The sequence below is a fragment of the Solea senegalensis genome, linkage group LG5, assembly GCF_019176455.1.
Source record: "Solea senegalensis isolate Sse05_10M linkage group LG5, IFAPA_SoseM_1, whole genome shotgun sequence".
Classification (NCBI taxonomy): domain Eukaryota; kingdom Metazoa; phylum Chordata; class Actinopteri; order Pleuronectiformes; family Soleidae; genus Solea; species Solea senegalensis.
This window is the reverse complement of record NC_058025.1, coordinates 5092395-5111570: the sequence shown is the minus strand read 5'-3', so window position 1 is coordinate 5111570 and position 19176 is coordinate 5092395. Positions and strand designations below refer to the sequence as shown.

General features: G+C 40.2%; 1 protein-coding gene across 1 annotated transcript in view; it reads right to left on the bottom strand.

Moving 5' to 3' along the window:
* The window catches only part of LOC122768958 (ultraviolet-B receptor UVR8-like), a 324378-nt gene that overhangs the window by 185742 nt on the left and 119460 nt on the right, over positions 1–19176 (bottom strand). The window contains exons 7-8 of the mRNA XM_044025185.1: positions 14403–14527; positions 10696–10842 (exon numbers count right to left, since the gene is read on the bottom strand). Of these exons, the coding sequence (XP_043881120.1) occupies positions 10696–10842; positions 14403–14527 (272 nt within the window). The remainder of the gene's footprint in view (positions 1–10695; positions 10843–14402; positions 14528–19176) is intronic.

Sequence of the window (19176 nt, the reverse complement as noted above, 5' to 3'; positions counted from 1 at the left end):
ATTTATCAATAGCCTTGTGATACTTCTCCATAATTCACTGCTGAGGATGTCTGAACAAAGAGTTGTGGTGGAGTGCGTTTGCAGTTCCCAATTATTCTGAAGCAAAGGTATAAAAAATACAGAAATATCGACATCTTTTGTCCAGACGTCTTACTGATTCTCTGATACAGACCAGTGAAGAACAAATACCCATTTAGTGCCCTACATGTGAGAGAACACTAAGATTCTGGGTACTTTCGCCAGGTTTAGGTCTGTATGTTACCCCGCATCAGAGCACTTTGTTGGAAATGTCAGACTATGCAGTAAAATAGACAAAATTCTAGACTTCTCGTCAGAGTGTCATGGATCGTTGCAGATGCCAAACCTCTGTTTTTTAGTCATGTTTCACTACGTGTCTGTTCATCGTTCTTGACACTCATTATCTGGTCTGACACTGGAAACGTGTCGGTCAAGATGGCTTAAAAATCGGCCTGAATTCATGTTGTCTGATCCCTGCATTAATCTTCCTCTCGGTTAGTCCATAAGTCTAGATCTGCTTTCTCCTCCAGGTCCAGCACAGATTTGCAGGGGGAACAGAAACAGTCAGCGGTGTGCATCCCACAACATCAGCTAACACAGTCATATTTGACCTCACCGTGGCAGCAGCTGATGTATTACAATACTCTTTTGGCCTGCGGCCTCAATTTGCTATGCCTGACCACACTGGCAAGTAGCTACAGGACTTTTTATTTATTTGATACAGAAATAACACTTCTCAACGGTAAGGAATGTTGTTTTAAACCCAATACTGTTAAAAAATGACGCTTGGCTTTACAACAGGAATCATCAACAGCTACAAGACTTTATAAAACGGAAGCTATTGATGACTTTACACCGTAAATGATGTATTTACAAACTTGCCTGGTTTACTCACAGTAACCAAAACGTGTCTCACAGACCGTGTATATTGACATTTCTGCTGCAAGTGGTTTCTATTCATTACCTGAACCATGTACCTAGAAATGCTAGGAACATCTGTTAATATTGTAACTGTCCAATGGGTCGTTTGACTTTGACCGTGTTTGAATGAGAAAGGCAAGATATAGGTAGAAATCGTTAAAAGCTTCCATGCCATCTTGTTTTTTTTAGTAACATCAGAGAGAGTTCAGAGGAAAAACATCAGTTTTTGTATCCAACCAACCAGCTAAACCCATAAATAAAATAAAATCAAAGCTTATTTGTCAGGAGGATATTGTTTTACTTGTAGATGTACATGTAATACATGCCCTGTTTCAATTGTGTGACACACACACACTATAAAAGACTAGATTTTTCTCTCAGTATTTTTGATTTTTTTTCATTTCACTGCAGTGCATTAGAGTAGGCAAAAATAAGCCTGTGTGTTTGTATTTAGTTTGCTAAAGAAAAAGGCACAAAGCTCTGAGATGAAGAAAAGGAGCAAAGAGAAGGAAAACAGGTTCTTGAATCAAAGCCAATCACTTCAAGGGCCTGAACTTGGCCACTGAATTCTCAAAAAAAAGATTTTCTTATACATACAAGAAAAAGAAAAGTGAAAAATAAAATAAATAGAGGTGCGAAGGTAGAGAAAGTGAGGTGAGGAGGAGATTTGAGTTGCAGCCTCCACGTGCAACTGACCTGTTTCCAAATAATCAGCGAGAAGAAAAAAAAAAAAAAGATTTATTCCTTGAGAACAGGAGCAGTTTTCACACTCTACCGTACAACAAAAAAAAAGAAAAAGAAAAAAGAAGGAGCAGAGATGAGAGGGTTGGCTGCATTGTACTGCCCCACTTAAATCTTACTTTCAATTCACGAAAATGTGTTATTTGACTTGGCAAAGGAGTCGGTATGTCCCATGGAACAGCAGGGAGTCTTACCCGGACTTTGCCAAGATCGCTGCAGCCCTGCCGAACAGCCTTCGTCTTGGCGAGCCAGTGACCTTAGTCTTAGTGGGTGGTTCTACTCAGTGGTGAAGAAAGAAAGAGGGGGACATGCTCAGAGAAAGGAAAGAAATCACGACTGAGCATAACCTTTAGTAGCTGAAGTCCAGACTTAGATTTTGAACCTCGCCTCGTTTTCTTTCTTTTTTTTAAAAAAAAAATAAAAAAATACAGACAGAATGAGATGATTCGTAACAGACTTGAGAGGTAAGAGTGAAACAGCGTCTAACACTCTGAGGCCCAAGCTACGGTTGTTAACACTGGCCCGGCCTGCCCAGACCCACGGATCCGTCAGTATAATGTGACAACCAGAGGTGGAAAATATTTGTTTTGCCTTGTGAACGCTGGAAAGTGACGACCATGAGAACAACTTAGTAGTATATACTGGTGCTGTGAAATTAAAATAATGCACTTATTAGAGTGGTGGAAAAATCCAATAAAACTTCTCAGTGATTGGCCTATGACAGAAATCCTATTATTTCACTTTTCTGAGACAGTAAATCAGCGCTTGTTATGGGGACTTGTCAAGCGAAATGTCTTTCTAAACTCATAAGCTATATATTCAATACAAGCAATTAAAGTGGAATACAGCTGATCCCGCATTTGGCTTAAAGAAACCCAAACAATAAACCGCTTCGGTGAAATAAAACGTGGCTTTACATTTTGTAACACGCCAACGCGCCAATTTCCTTGAAAACAAAATCTATTACTTTCCATTTTGTAAAGTGCAGTTTACAAATTTATTGTGCTCTCCTTTATAGCGAAAATTTCATTATAGCCCTCCCCCCCTCCATTAAATAAAAAAGAAATAATAATGTGATCATGTTCCATTTCGTTTACAGCACAGGGCTGTGTGAAGTCAGCACACAGTCACTACATGAAAACACTTACTATAAGCACTGCAATTAAAAGTGACCTTCTCCGTTAATGGCTCTATTTGTGCACACAATTTGCCAAGGATTCATGCTCACTGTGGTTGAGAGGTCCAGACTCAGAGGAGGACAACTCTAAAAAGGAGCCATCTATGACTGCCAACATTATAAACCTATAGGGAGGAGCCCCAGACACCCGGCTGAAAAAAAAAAAAAAACACAAGTCTTTCCATCTTGAACTCGTAGGATTTTGAAAGCTAATGCACCCCACACCATCCTTCCTGTGGCCCACATTGGGGAGAATAAAAAGAGAAGAGAAGCCCTGAGACAAAGAGAGATGTTGTGAGGAGGACAGGAAGAGGGGATGAGGAATTATGCCAGGGCCTGAAGATTCATTTTGAGGTTGGATTTAGAGAAATGGTGTCTGGCAAAATGTGCAGGGTCAAGCCCTGCAGGCCTGGAGCTCAAGCAGCCATCTTGGCAGTGACTCCGTCAGCGCAGTGAGACGGGAGGAGGGATTGCTTTACAAGATACATCAGTCTGCTGGGACCCACCATTTCCTCTTTCCCAGTGTTGCACTAATGCAGCTTGTATTTTTCTTTCGTGCACTTTATCTTTGATCAGAAATATACTGCTTTGTCGACAAGCAGTGTAAACATCCACATAATTCGGAGCAGAAATCATTACTTCCTGTAGTTATATTTATACTATTAGGATGATGATACTCAGAAGGGAACAGATAATCAAGGAACTCCCCCATTCACCCCCCCCGAAGGGCAGAGTGCTCTGCTCCCTTCTGCTTCTTGTGAATACTTTTTTGGTATATATAAAGGATCAACCTTGGATCGGAGTCACTTTCAATAAACATAGGAATTCAAATAACCATTGTGACATATTTCGCTTTCTCCCTGACTTTCTTTCTCTCTCTCACAGTGCACTTCCCCTCTACAGGGGCCTCCTGCATGGGAAACATAGACGTGCCATAAAAGGCATACAGTGTTGATCCAGCCGATAAGCTGACCAGTTGGGTTCATTTATCAAGGAAAACCTTTTGCTCAAATGCGATCCCCGTGTATGATGGAAAGCCCGCTGACAACCCAAGCTCATCCACATCGCTGTGGTTCTTGGCATGGTCTTGTTGCAGAAACCCTAGCAGTGTTATTACAGATCTTTAGTGGCCTACAACAGGACATTAGTTAACGCAAACATGTAAAACTGAGTAAGAGAGAGGGGGACGAGTCGGAGTGATGTATACCAGATAAACCCAGGAATGACCTTATCTAGCTTCACACTGCAGTTTACATATGAAGAAGAAAAGCAGTGGCTGCTCAGAGACACACAGAGACAGTAAATAAAGCTCATCTGGAACGGGTTTCTGTCTGTCTCCCGTACAAGCTGAAACCCAATATTCATATCAGATCTGAATGCAGCGCAGCGATAATAGCTGAATATTCATTTTGGTGCAAGCGGAAGACAAACATTCCCGTCCTTAATGACATCTCCTGGGAGGAAGTTCATTTCGCTCGGTTGTTGCGCAACAAAACCCTGTCACTTTGAGAGGTCAGAGGGGGTTCACACTGCTAACATTAGCGCAAAACCCAGTGGCAAGTGGGTTCGTGACACTTCCTGCACGCAACAACAACTTTAAAGGACCGGGGGAACAAGGAACATCGGTTCTCCAGGTAGACATGATAGCACTGGCCCAGTTTGTGCAACAGCGACAAACAACATCATCACAACACACAAAGACTTGGAAAAAATGTGAATTTGCATTTTACATATTCAATTTCAATTAATTAAATCTCATTCAATCACTTTGAGAGTTTTACCTCAGATGTGGTTCCTCTATTGAACACGTGTTTGTTGTTTTGTTTTGTTTTTCTCCATAAAGACATTTAAAAGCACAAATAGGTTATTTTCTTTCAACTTTCCCTCAGGAATAAAATTCAATTTTTAATCAAATGTGAGATTTGTGTATTAGCCTCAGACCTTTTTAATGGCATATTTGTCACTTGTTAATTGAGCTTTGCTTGGGTTTATTGTTTGGAGACACAGTCTGATAAATGAAACATTCTATTGTTCTCCTTTCATCACTTTATTCACATGACAAACCTTGTTTGTTAGGGTTTTTTTTTTTTTACTCAAAATCAGGTGCAAAGTCACCTACGGACGTTTCACAGGAGGCAGATGTATTCCCAATAAGATCATTTAGTCTCTCATCATCAAATTAGATGAAGATTGTGTGAGAGATAAGGTGACTCTAAGTATTATTTGTTTCATTTTATACGCATTCAGCTTCGCTCCCATCACATCTACGGGTATATACAGTAGAACAGTTTTTCTTAAGTACCACCAGAGGAAGCTCACATACTCGTACCACAGTTTGAGAACCATGGGTCTAATTCTTTTTTCTTATTTTATCAGGGTTTTTTTTACATGACAAATAGTAGGTTTCACAAAATGACATCACTTCCTGTGTGAAAGGGAAAGTGATTTCAAATCAATCCACCTGGGCCAATTACAGAAATAGTAATTGTGTATGTGTGTGTGTGTGTGTGGGGGGTTTCTGCATATGTGTCTGTCCGTGTCACTGGATTTTGTGGAAAACTAGCGGTGGCAAGAAAACAGAACTCATCTTCATGGAATAATATGACGAAAAAAAGGAGAAATAAATTTTAATAATACTGTTTCGAGTCTGTATCTCTGGGTTAAAAAAAAAAACTGCAGCTGTAGTTACACACTCTTGTGTGCACTGATTGATGGTTGCTGTCCATACAGGCCTACATTTGAGTGGATTGGAGTCACAGCACATGAGCAAACACAAGTCGGAAAGAAGACTGAGAAACTCTCCACTACAAAGAACAGACTCTCTGCACAACACACACACACTGCAGAGAAGCACACTCACACACACACCACACCCACAGATCCACTTCCCCACCTCCAGCGCTTGAAGATCTACCTGCCAGCTGCTGCCAGTCGCGGGGAAAGATGGGCTTTGTTGGTTTTGTGAAACCCACCGACAAGACCCCCCTGGAGACTGCGGGTCTCCAGCAACACAAGCCTCAGCCTTATCCACTCCGCCGCACAGGCAATCTGTTTTCTATATTACCAGTCTGTATCACTGTACTATGCACTATAGAACAGCAATTGAGCAGGAAATTAAGTTAGGGGATCGGTATTTGGCGGAGGAGAACGAGCTGGTGTGGTCTTCCCTCTCCACATACAAGGATCATTAAATATCACACGAGTTTCTTGATAAATTTCCTCTTCTCCTCCTCTCTGCTGTTCACATAAACTCACTCCCCCTCTTCCTAACCCACTACCCCTTCTTCTCGGTCTTTCTGTCTCTTTTCCTTCTTCCTCAATTTCCCTCTCATCATTTGCCCGTTCCTCTCTCTTGTCTTGCAGTATTTGTAGTGTGCATGAAACAAAACATCCTAATGGATGTTTGAACAGCTTGAGATGTGTCGGCCTGGGAACTACCTCCCTGTGACAGGGAGCTCTGGCAGGGAATTGAGACCATTACACGGGGAAAATAGGGGACATATTTCTTTCTTTTCCTCTTTGTTTATTTTTTTTCTCCTCTCGCCGTGTCCTTCTGTATACTCCTCCCTCACTCCTCTGTCTATTTTCTCCCTATTCTTTCTCTGTACATACAAACAGAGGATATTTTTTTTTGATTAACAAAATAAGAGGAACTTCTCCACTGTCCTCTTCTACCTTTACCATATACTTTTGCTTTTCTCCTATATATATATATATGTGTTTTTTTTCCTACAGTTTTCAGTGAGTTAGTGTAAAAAGTTGTAAAAAGAGACCGAGAGTGAGCAAGGTCTGTGCCGTCACTATCCAAGAAACTTTCACTCAAGCAGTAGTTCTCACACAAAGATTTCTTCCAACTCCTTTGTGAATTATCAGTATTATTTTCGAGTACAAAAAGGACTTTTGTTACTTTTATTAACTTCTTAATCATGATCCTCATTATCAAACTAATAATTAACTTATATTTCAAATTACATTTAGGTTAATTTTGGGTATTGGAGTGACCCAGATCTCGTCTTATTAATGACATGTATTTTCATAGAGGACATTGATTCCATTGCCTCCACTTCTTCTCCTTCCTCTTTTTACTTTTGGGAAAAATCTTAATTCAGCACGACTCGAGTGGACCACAGACCAATTTGTTGGATTTATTAATTTGACAGCTCAATTTTTTAATGCTTTCACCAAACTATTAAAAACAAATGTGATTTAAAATTCAGATTTTTTTACAATATTGAGCGCTTCATTTTTTTGTCCACAAACCAAAACTATTCAGTTTTAACGATAAATCGATTATAAAAATAGCTGATGATTCATTTAGTCATCGATTAATCAAATTATCGTGTGCAGTCGTTACATTTTTTGCATAAACCCAGAGCAAAATACACATGGCTTCGCTGTATTCAGCCAAAAAAAGAGACCAGCACAAACTCACTAAGAGTGATTTCTTACTGCCCGGGGTCAATCAATAGTGGTAGCAGCTAAATTAGGAAGTGATACAAGAAGCATTGCTTTTGGCTCCTGGTTGTACCGTGCACGATGGATATATATACTAATACACAGTCAGACAGATAATCTAATATGTGTGAACAAATGAATGAAGAGAGCAAATACATATACGTTGTTGTGCAGATAGATTTATGACCGTCACTGGCCACATGGAACATGGAACACACGCAGCACTACAGGACCGCGCAGTGGTCAGCAGGTAAGTGGGAGGCAGTCAGAGAGATAAGGCACCAAACGGGTCTAAATCCCTCCTGAAGCGGTCGTGATGGACAGACAGGCCACCGTTAACAATGCGGTGGCTTGTGAGAGCAGCAGCTGATGGAAAGATACTCTGGCATTTGCCGTGTTAAGACGTGGCCCTTAAAGATTTCACACTTCCAATTTCTTTGAATTATCTGCCATCTCCAGGCTGTCACTCAGCGCTGACAATCTCAGATTCTTGCTCAGTGCGGCAGCAGCAGCATGTGTTATTGACAAAGCAATCCGCCGCGATGCAGCGACGCCTGATAAAACATTAGTCAAACAACGCACAACGTACGACTGTAGGCACAGTTCGCAGGTTGGAGGAACGCTGCCTCTCTCTCTCTCTCCATTTCTCTCTTACTTTCTATTACTGTAGGTTTTAATGCAACGTACACTGTAAAATATGTGACTGTAGATTCACAGAAAACCACAGACGACGAGATGCAGCACTTCACAGCCAATTAATGTGTATATTTACAGTACATTACTCTACTTTCACAGTAGTCTTCTGTATCTTTTCAAAGTATTACTTTACTTACTTTATCAAAGATTACCATAACTTCACAGTTATGTCATATTTTACTGTTATTTTGCAGTACAAATACAGAAAAAAAACTGTATTTTAACGTAACGTTCCGATGAAGCCTGTGAAATGACAATTAGATATTTTACGGTGAAATTTACAATGAGAAAAAATTTACCAATGAGCGTCTAGTCTGGTCGAAGGAAAAAAAGTGAAGAAAAACAACGGGTTTGTTTCAATGTGGAATGGTAATAAAAAACATTATTAAAATGCAAAATAAATCTGGTCATTTCTAAGTGAATAATAACAGATAATTGTAATTAAAACAGTAAAAAAAGCATTTAATATGATAATTATAACCAAATGTCTATTCCACACGTGAAATACCACGAGTCAATGATTCGGTGCAACTTTTAAAACTTTGAGGATCTCCTCTACGTATACAAAGATTTGCTTAACCTGTAGTACACAGAACATTTGTTCATAATGTCCACCTAAAGCTGTGGTGACAGCTACAGAGCAACACTAAACAGACTGCTTATCAGATCTTTACCGCACTCATTCGCTGAGTGCTACAGACAGGCCATGATAGAAATATCACAACACCCCATTACCCTCAGTATTCGCTACATAGTACACAGCCTGTGCTCTCCATGAATTATTAAAAGCAGACAGATTAAGCTGCAAGGCTGAAAGTCTTGAGGCACGCTACAGATGTTGCTGAGCCAAAACAGTAACATCAGAAGACTGTTTTCGTTCTTTTTCTTTTGCTGATAGAAAGGGCATTTTTTTTAAGTCTGAGGCAGATTAGAGAGAGCGAGGGTGGCTCTTTGGATAAGTGTATGGGTTAAAAAAAGGGGGAAAAAAAGAAAAAGGGAAATGGTGGGTGGGGTTTTTGGACGTGTGCGTTTGTGTGCACATGCATGAGTGTGTGTGTGCATGTCTGTCTGATGGGCTGGAGGTTGAAGGGCACAGTGTCAGGGCTTGTCTGACATGTGGCCTGGTGATTTGGCCGGATGGTTGGTTTGCTGTCGAGATGGCTGGTTGGGTGCAGTCAAGCTCAAGGCTGGCAAACCTCTCTCTCTCTCTCTCTCTCTCTCTCTCGCTCTCTCTCCCTGGAGTGACGGGCTGAGACATTAAGACAGGCGTTTTAATTAACTGTGCCACTCTTCCACCTGCTGCCCTCAATATGCTCCGGCCCAGGCAAGCTGTCTCTCATACCACTGACTCTTGTGCACCCTTTTTGCTTTGTCTTCCCTCTTTCTCTATAATTTTTGATACTCTCTCTCTATCCCTGTACTTTTCAACGTATACCCTCTGTAACCTCTCTGTCCTACATCTATTGACGTCCCGCTTCAGTTTGACTCGAATAGATGAAAACTCAAAAGCAGTAGATGAAATAATTCTATGACAGAATTAGCCAATTTCTTTTTTTTGAACTTGGGAGAGAATTAATTTCTACATGTGTCCTGTTCCACTGACCCTCTAACTATACCCGCAATATACCACACACACTCTCTGTCTCTCTCTCACACACACACATTTCAAATCTAACTGGTAATTCAGTTCTGCTCGACACTCATCAGGCTATTCATTAAGGCCTGATTGGAGATGGATATTTCTGTTCCCTCATGACAGAATGGAGCTAGGGATCAAACTGGGGACATAACAGGATTTAGAAGACCAACTGCAACACACGGCAGCTCTCACAGTGTGAGTGTGTGTACACATTTGCACATGTGGGGGTGAATACGTGCTACAAATGTTTGCATTAATATGTGTAAATGTATGCTTGGCCGTTTAAGGATCTCATTCCGAGGAGGTGACTTCTGTAGTTTAATCATTTAGATCATAAATTGAGAATTAATTCAAACAGAAAGGAGCAACAAATGATCCACTTTCAGCACTTAACTTAAATTGTATTACACTTTTAATGGGGTTAATAATAGACGCATTAGGAACACAGGAAAACGACTCTACAAAGTGTTGTATTAAAAGGATTAATGTCCTCCCTTCAGAAATAAAGCCAGGTCTTGGAGATACAGTTAAAACTAACAAATGACTCGCCTCTGGCTCCATGATGGGGCCTCAGTCGCAGGCACACTACAGTAAGAAGACAGCAACTGGGGCCAATATATCAGCCAAGCAGAAAGGGAGCATTCATCTGCCGTGTAAGGAGAGGTGACTTTGAAGTTCTCCGCAGCGAGGTGAAAGAGCAGCCGTGGCCTCAACCTCTGTGTTTATGTAGCCCCACTAGCCCTGGGAGAGCTCTTAATGAATGATGTGGATGGATGGACACCACAGCTAAAAGCACACACTCACACATCTGTGTGAGGGCCAAGACACACATCAAGGATTTAAGCACATATTTCATGTGCAGGTCGCGGACGTGTCAGCTCGTACGACACACGATACGTGGAAACATGTACACGTATGTGTGCATGTCGGGAACGGAAGATGCATAAAACAGTGGGTAAAAAGACACGGCTGGATTTAAGTAAGTGTAATAAATGCGTGTTTTTTATCGCCTTGCGCTGATATGTTTCAAACATGTGCGGGGACTAACCTGTCAGAAGCATGCTATGCCAACATCCTCCAGAAATCTCTCGTACTGGCGAGCTCGGCGGCAGCGGCACCTCCTCTGGTGACAGGATGTTTTTCTTCGCGTTCCCACACGCGCGTCCACAGCCCCACTGAAACAGCTTGCCCTCACCTGCAAGTCATTAATAAGTAAATGAATGCACTTTACAAGTGAAGCCAAAATAAGTAATCATGTGCTTACGGATTCATTTCTGCAAAAGGTAAAATATCATATCATACATGCTGTAGTGCTACTGCAATAGCTTGACTTAAAGGTACAGTGTGTAAAATTTAGCAACATTTAATGGTGCAGTTGCAGGTGAACGTCCGACGAATCACCAGCCCCTTCCACGTGTGTTGGTGGACATATGTTGCTTTTAGTTAGCACCAAAACTCAAAAGATATTCAGTTTAAGGCTGCAAATTTTCATAACTTATTCTGGTTTCTTTGCTCCAAAAAAAAATCAAAGAAATCATTAAATTGAATAATTTTGGTTTGTGGACAAAACAAGACATTTGAGAACATCATCATTTCCGGGTTTGAGAAACAGATTCAACATTGTATGACATGATATGACATTTTATGGACCAAACGATCACTCTGTTAATCAGAAAAATAATAATCTTAAAGATATTAACCATTTCTACTATACCCTAATGACTACTTTTCACTATCAAATAACCTGCTGATTATTTTCTTGTGTAATCGAACAGTTGTTTAAGCCATAAAATGTAGAAAATTAAAAGGCTCTGTTTCGTCAACAAACGTTTATATATCCTATTCAAATTTAAGAATCTGAAATCAAAGAATTGCCTTTTAAAAAAAATGTACCATACATGCACTTGAACCACTTAATCGATTATCAAACTAGTTGTTCAGTTAACGATTTAATAATAGATTAATCATTGCAGCCTTTGCAATTTGATAACTGCCCTTGGATTAATTGTTCATTCTTAGATTAAATGCAGCATATGTAAGACTATTGATATTTTAAGTTCAAAACAAATGGCTATGGTCATGTCATATGGCATTTATATGATAATACTAAGAGAAGATGACTTTGGAGCCAGGGCAGTTCCTTTATTGATTGCAAAGTGCTGGTTCTACCCCATGCAGATTCCTCTTGCATCTCTCACCAGCAAACCTCATGTTGTCCTTGTTGTGCTGCTGCTGCTGCAGCTGCAGATGCTGCTGCATTGGGCCTCCGGTGATAAATTATGGATGCAACGCAAAAGCTGTAAAATTTGTTGTATCTTCTATTATCTTCATGTTAAAGGCCACAAAAGCTCTTCAGTGAAGTCAGCCATTAAGAAATGACAGGTATTGCTATCAGGCTTCTTTATAGCCTATTACCTGCAATGACAGCATCTGCTGCTGCACCACTGTACGGCCTATCACATTATTTGCAGCTAAAGTCAGCTACTGTGTCATTTCGCCTCATTTTCTTGACAGTGCTATCATAAATCCATTGGGCTGCAGGGGAAACTGTCGACTACCTAGATTATCTTCATAGCCTGAATGAATTCTGAAATGTATGTAACAGGCAATGACTGTTATGGATCAGAAGACAGGGCCATATTCTCACTAACTCTCTCTATCTCCTTCCATCTCTCCCTCTCTCTCAGGTGATATGCTGATCGAGGGCTCGAGGGCTACGATAGTCACATAAAACTGAGTAAAATGGCTGAACTTTGAAGCGCACAGTGACAGGTCGTGACTGAAGCTGTGCCGTCGTCCCCGTTTGTTAAATAATGTTGAATTGCTGAATTGTGTATTTTTAAAAAATAAAAAGTTCGAAAAATATAATTAGCCCTCTTATTTAAACACTGAGAAACGAGACGTTCAGTAGGGCCCCCCGGGGGCTTTCTTTCTGTTCTGCAGAGTGAGAAATTTGGAGGCACTCTAAGGACTGCCAGTAAAAATTCTATTTATTAACGGTCTGGACAAAAAAAGAATCAGATTTTTCTGTTTTTTGGATGCCAGAGATGGGGGCTGCTCTGAGGTTGTGAGGTTATTAGAATGCTCTTTGTGCATATTAAATTTAGAAAATCACTCAGCATCAACCACATTAAAACCCATTTTCTTTGGTCAACCTTGAAATGTATTAAGCTATTTATGACCAACACCTCTGTGACCATTACTGTGTAAGTAAGTCTCATCAAGGTCAGTTAGCGGCTATACATGATCATGTTCCTGTTGTCTGAGAAGGAAAAAAAAGGAATATCCATGTATCCATATACACTGTGAGAAAAGGAACACAAACCTACAACTGCTGTTTATTTTTGCATATAAACGTTTGTATTAATTCACTTTATTCTTTTGGTGTGTGTGCGTGGACAGGGGTTTGGATTGGGGGGCCTGGTTTGTCTTGGGTTGGGAACCACTGCTCCAAAACACATTTGTAGGTTGTTTTAAAATGTGATTCGAGTCAGTGAAAACACTCTCACACTGATCTCCAATCGCATTTTGGATCACCGCTAACTTCGACGCACCACTGCAAAGTCAAAGCCGTCGACAAAAGTGCCCCGAAAAGCACCCACTCAGCAAAGCTCGCTGTGACTAAAGCACGGAACACTGCAATAAATAGCAGCTGCACCATTACTTGAGGGGGAGATTGTTTTTACACTCAGATGATGCATCACTTGCGATTAACAGTGTGGACACTCTGTCAGAAACAACCTCATTTCAGATAAAATCCTATTTTTTCTGCAGTCTGAACACAGCCTGACAGTAAGTTCCACTTCTAGTTATTATAGAGTTGTACATGGCGTGCTTGTTGACAAGTGGGCACAGTAATCCATACGCTGTGGCCCGGCCATGTGGTTGAGTCCTTCTGAAGAGAAAATGTTCACTTCATATCAGTAACTTTACAATGTCTGTTACACAGTCTCTTAACATTTTTGACAGCTATAGGATAGGATAATTATTCCGTTGAATGAGATTCATACATTTTTTTCTTTTTAACAGAAACCTGATTAGTTGATTTAAAAAAAAAAAAACCTTCTTGGCATGAAACAGATCGCATCAGCGATAGTAACCACGCCTGGGGAGTGAAATGGGATTAAGTAAGGAGATATGTTTCAGCAGAGCTTATTTTTAAATTAAATCATACAGACCTGTTCTGTGGAAGCAAATCTGAGACGATTATGAAACCTCATAACCTCTTAAATACAATGATATTGACTAAATACAATACATTTATTTCAAGTGAGAGGATGCATTGTAATTACTTCCCTGTCCACATTCATATATGTTATGCAGTTGATTTTGATGTGTATTTAATATTAACAACAAAATGAAAATATAAAAAGGAAATAAATGTATAAATATGCAACAAACAATAATTTTCATATTCGATTAATTAAGTTTTTTTGGTTCTCAAAATGTCACTCAGTCAAACCTGGAAATGATGATGTTCTCGAATGTCTTGTTTTGTCCACACAGCAAAATGATTCAGTTTTAATGACTTCTGTGTCATATGGAGCAAAGAAACTGGAACATATTCACATTTAAGACACTGAAAAACCGGAAACTCAAAATATTTGAAGATTTTCATGAGGGGGCACAAAGAAAAAAAAGGTATCTGGTGCAGTGTTTACTGTGGAAAACAAATTACAAATGGATTGATTTATGCAAAAGTAAATCTTATAATTATTTGATGACAACATGTTTACTGGATTTGCATCACCGTACCTGTCAGCACAAGATTGTGGTTAGCCCCACAGGTGACCTTTGACACACGACCCACACACTCCACAAAGCGGGGGATGACCACACTTTCATTAGAGCCGCTGCCTATTTGTCCATAATCATTGTGCCTGTGGGGGGAGAGGAGTACAAACACATAATTAAAGACATAATTAATTACCTGCAGGCATCATCGTATCACTCAACCCGACTCGCATCACTTTGAAAGCGTGGAGATATTACACAGCTTTCAGTTTCTATAGGGTAAAATAAATAATCAAGTCAATTAAACTATTGCGGTGAGCGGGTTCCACTGGGGACCGCGGAACATATGCGTTTCCTCCCATTTCTCGCGAATCCTCTTTGGGACAATAACGAGACGCAGCCCTATCAGAAGTGAAACACCTCAGTAACTAATTAGACTCTCAGGCTGCAGTCTGACAAAATAAAAAGTGCTTGAAGGAAGACTTGCTCTCCCGCAATTTGCATCTGCCACTTTTTTTTCTTTTTCTTTTTTTTTTTTTTACTGCATCTGTTCCAAGTGCCATTCAATGCTTCTTTCTCCCGTCTTTTGTTGAGAAGTGTTGAGCCCCAACTATTTAAGCTCACCTCCTACCTACCCACAGCTTTGTTCCTGCTCCTCTGCAGACCAGTAATGAGCCAACCGCCACAAAACCGCAAGGAAATTATGACTCATTACGAACGGGGGTCTAGACCGCTCCACAGCCTCTCCTACTCACCCCCCACTCCACCCCACATGCCCACGTGTAATCCCCTCTCCCCTCTTTTTCTTACTCTCATCCCTTCAGCCCATAGAGAAAGACCCCAACACCTCCCTATCAATTAGAGCCTATTACAGAACTCCCATGCTAGCAGGGCAAAGGAAGAGGGCCTTCACAGCTCACGAGTGTGTGCAGGAGAGATTGGGAGAGTTGAATGAGGAGCCTTAAGGTGCTCCTTTCACACCCTTGCCCTTATCCATTATGCCAGTCTGTAGAGCCGCCTAGGAGAAACGTGCAGCCCTAAAAAGACTTGGGAATGAAAATAAATCAAGGCAGGGATTCTTTGTCACACCTCTTTTTCTCTCTACTCCAGTGTCAAATTATATCATAACTAGTAGCAAAGCCACATGGTCACTGTGCTCCTCCTTAACATGGAGTGTTAAAAAAAGAGAAAAGAAAAACAGCTAGTTATCTCCACCGAGGAGGTTATGTTTGTCTCTTTATGTTTGTGAGAAGCAATGACTCAAAAAAGGGAAAAAAAAAGAAGGACATATTCTTTTAACATTAGAAAGAAATGAGTATATTTCAGTGGTGATTCAGACACAGATCCTTCACCTCTATTCAGATTCATGAAAAAAAATAAACACTTTTCAAGGGCTAACAGTGCATTCAGGGGAGAAAAATCAAAACAGTTTGGGAAAAACTAAAAAAACACAACAAATACTACTTACTCTGTTCTGTTTTAGCCTCTTGTTTTATTCTTATTTATAATTACTGATTGGCAAAAGTGTTAAAAAACAGCTCTGCACAAAAAACAACAACAAGCAAACAAATAAAAGGAGTATTGAACTGCAAGCCCATAACAAACAATGTGCAAACTGGCAGTGTATGTATGCATACTATGTGTATAAAACAAATACGTATATAAACACTGAGTTTAGTGGGGGAGTTTCTCTTGGTCTTATTTGTATGCACGAGTGAAACAATCTGTTTGTGTATTCATGGATCAATAGACACTTTAACATGATAAGATAACACACACACACAAAGCCTAAAGTGTGGGTGAAGTGCATCTCTGTGTTGTTTTGTTTACCACCTTATGTCTAAAACACGACGGGGCTAGAATCCCCCGCATTGCTTATAAGCCCATTTTAGTTTGGAGATAAAGCTCATAGTGGACGAGAATAGTGAAAATCCTGATTTATATGCTGTCTATTTATATAGTTTTATTCACTCGCACCCTCCATCAAATTTCATCCCGCGTATTAATTGGACTGTTGCTCTTTATTTGGACAAAAAAAAAAGAAGAAGCTATTTTTCTCCCCAATATGAATCATCCTTTCAGTCAAACATGCTACGTTCTACTGTCTTTTGAAGCTTCATTGCATTTCAAGGCAATCCCTCAGAGAGCGAACGGCTGAGATCACATGGGTTTGAGGTGGTTCGGAATGGCAAATCCTGCTGAAAGTGCCATTTCCAGTCGGAGACATCAATTTGGTGTGTGAAACGGGGCCCCGGGAGAGCCTGGGAGATTCCTCTCAAGAGCAAAAAAGGGCCTGGGGATCAGTGCGTACTCACCTGGATAAGATAGGAATCTCACAAAAGGGTTCAAATACATGGAAGCAAAGAGAGCGTGGAGGAAAAGAGCAAGGAGAAAAAAACGTGATAGACAACTTTTAAAAAAAAGTGAGTGTTAGAGTGAAATGTTAACCCCTTTATAGAGAACACATTAAATTTACAGTGATGCCATTAATCTATTTTCTATGATAGAGGTTACAACAACAAAGGAAAATACAGATGTATCATGATAATGTATGCATTATTAAAGCAAAATAAGGCTACAACTTGTCCTTATTGACTTTGATACTATTGTATACAGTTAGTTATTTGCATTAATAAAAAAAAGAAAAAGGCACAAAACAGGCAATGACCTCCATCTGGGAGATTGTCAAAGCCCATAAGTATGGTTGATAGGGTTATTAAAATGCTGACATGCACAAATAAAAATCTAAATTACTGGCAGTACCATTTCTGGCCAAACATTTTGATAACTGTAAACCAGTGTACATAGGCAGCGCTATTAACTCTAATATAAAGCCTCAATTAGCCTAAGTGAGAGCAAAATGGCTGATAATTATTGCACCGACTCATTAGACTTGTTTTGACACTAAAACCACTTAAATCACCACAAAGGCATAAACACAAGCGCGGAGGCAAGTACACACATGCAGATGTTGGAGTTTATTTCCATCATAATGAGGCAGATACGATACAGGTTGGGTTTTACTTGTTTAGACTGAAAAAGCTAAACACTTCAGACTAGATTTAATGGGGTCTTGCCATTCCCCGTGTAATTTATTAATCAGACTACGGGCGGTAAATTTCATGAACTACGAAACGCAACAGTAAGGAACAGTGTCACAGTGTGCAATAGCACGTGTTTTTAACCTCACATGAGTTGAATGTCATGACTAAGCACAAAAAAATAAACCTTATGTAGTTTTGTGTATAAAGAATATTCCTGGATATTAATCAATCAAACAGAAGTAGGTTAGAAAGTTATTCAACTCGGGGGAGAAAACTTGGAACGGGACACTTCTCTCGAATTAAATGAAATTCCCCGAGTACAAAAGCAAGCAAAACCCTCCTGCTTTACCACCTATACATCTTAGCTAATAATGATACAGACTCCTTAGGTATAAAATCCTTGGGGCTGGCCATGAAAGTTTAAGATTCAATGCGGTAAAATACAATGTGCCATAAAATATTAATGCATGTGGTAAAATTATGCTGGTGGTAATATTTTAGATTGCCGCTGTCTGTAAAAGAGGCATATATGTATTTATTTACAAGCCAGGATAGTGGATGGGGGCTTTGTTTGAAGTCATGTTTATGAATATCGACTCAGGCTCCGAGGTAAGTGGCTATAAATCTGTGAGAGGATCTTTGTAAAGTTCCCTTGGAGGACATAACTTCAGGTCTAACCGCCTCCTTCCTTCACTTGACTTTTAAACATTTAGATGTAGCCCGGCCAACTGCATTTAGAGCAGCTTCTAAATTATAAAGGGCTCATTTCTGAGCGTCCGAGTGTTAACCTATCAGAGTTGATAAATTGTCGTAATAGATTTCCCGAGGATAGGAACATAGGTGCGTTTTTGGCCCTTGATCTGAAGTGTTTATGAACATGGGGAATAGTCAAATGGGTCTTTGCACAAACTGCTATGTTCCAGATGTTGACTTGGATGCACTCATCGGAAGAAGACCTCAAAACCCTTGGAGATCCACACACCTGCACTCCTTTACACACACTTACACTATAGTGGTTTGTTGTTTATCCAAATATGAACTTGCATTTAAAACTTCCCAGTCTGATCTTCCTGTGCTAGTCTCTCTGGATAAAAAAAAAAAAGGATGAAAAGTATAAACTACCTGAAGCCATGAGCGTGACCCCCGTGCTAACGTGACGTGCACTGTCAAAACGATCAGAACCATCATGTATTGTATAGCTCATATCACCTGAGGCTATGGAGACCATCTGGAAGAGTTCTGTGGGTCCGTATAGGATGAACCTTTCACATATGACTCATTCACAATCTTTCCGTTTCTTTTGTCCCCCCCCCTTTTCTCTTCTTAATCGTGTTTATCCACTTATTAAATACTTTAAGGTTCAGATTACACTGCGTTCATAACGCTCTACAGCTGAATGACCCGAACAAACGATGGACACGGAGAGAACTGTATCCTCTGGCTACATGACGATCACACTAGAAGTCGGGATATAGACGGCTAATTTCCTTCCTGTCTGCGTTCAAAGGACTCAATCACAGTGTTTTCACCGCTGTACTCCTGCCACACTCTTTAAATACACAATGACAAGTCGTGATAAGGCTGAGCTCTGTACTGTACTGTAGTGATGGCACAGCTGATGTCACTTCACAGTCATAAAAGACTGTAAATTCTGAATTGATCCAACCCTTAAAAACAGCATTTTTAAGAAAGCCTCCTGCTTTCTCAAGGCTAATCTTCACGGCCTCTCTCATCTCTTCACCATTATGTCT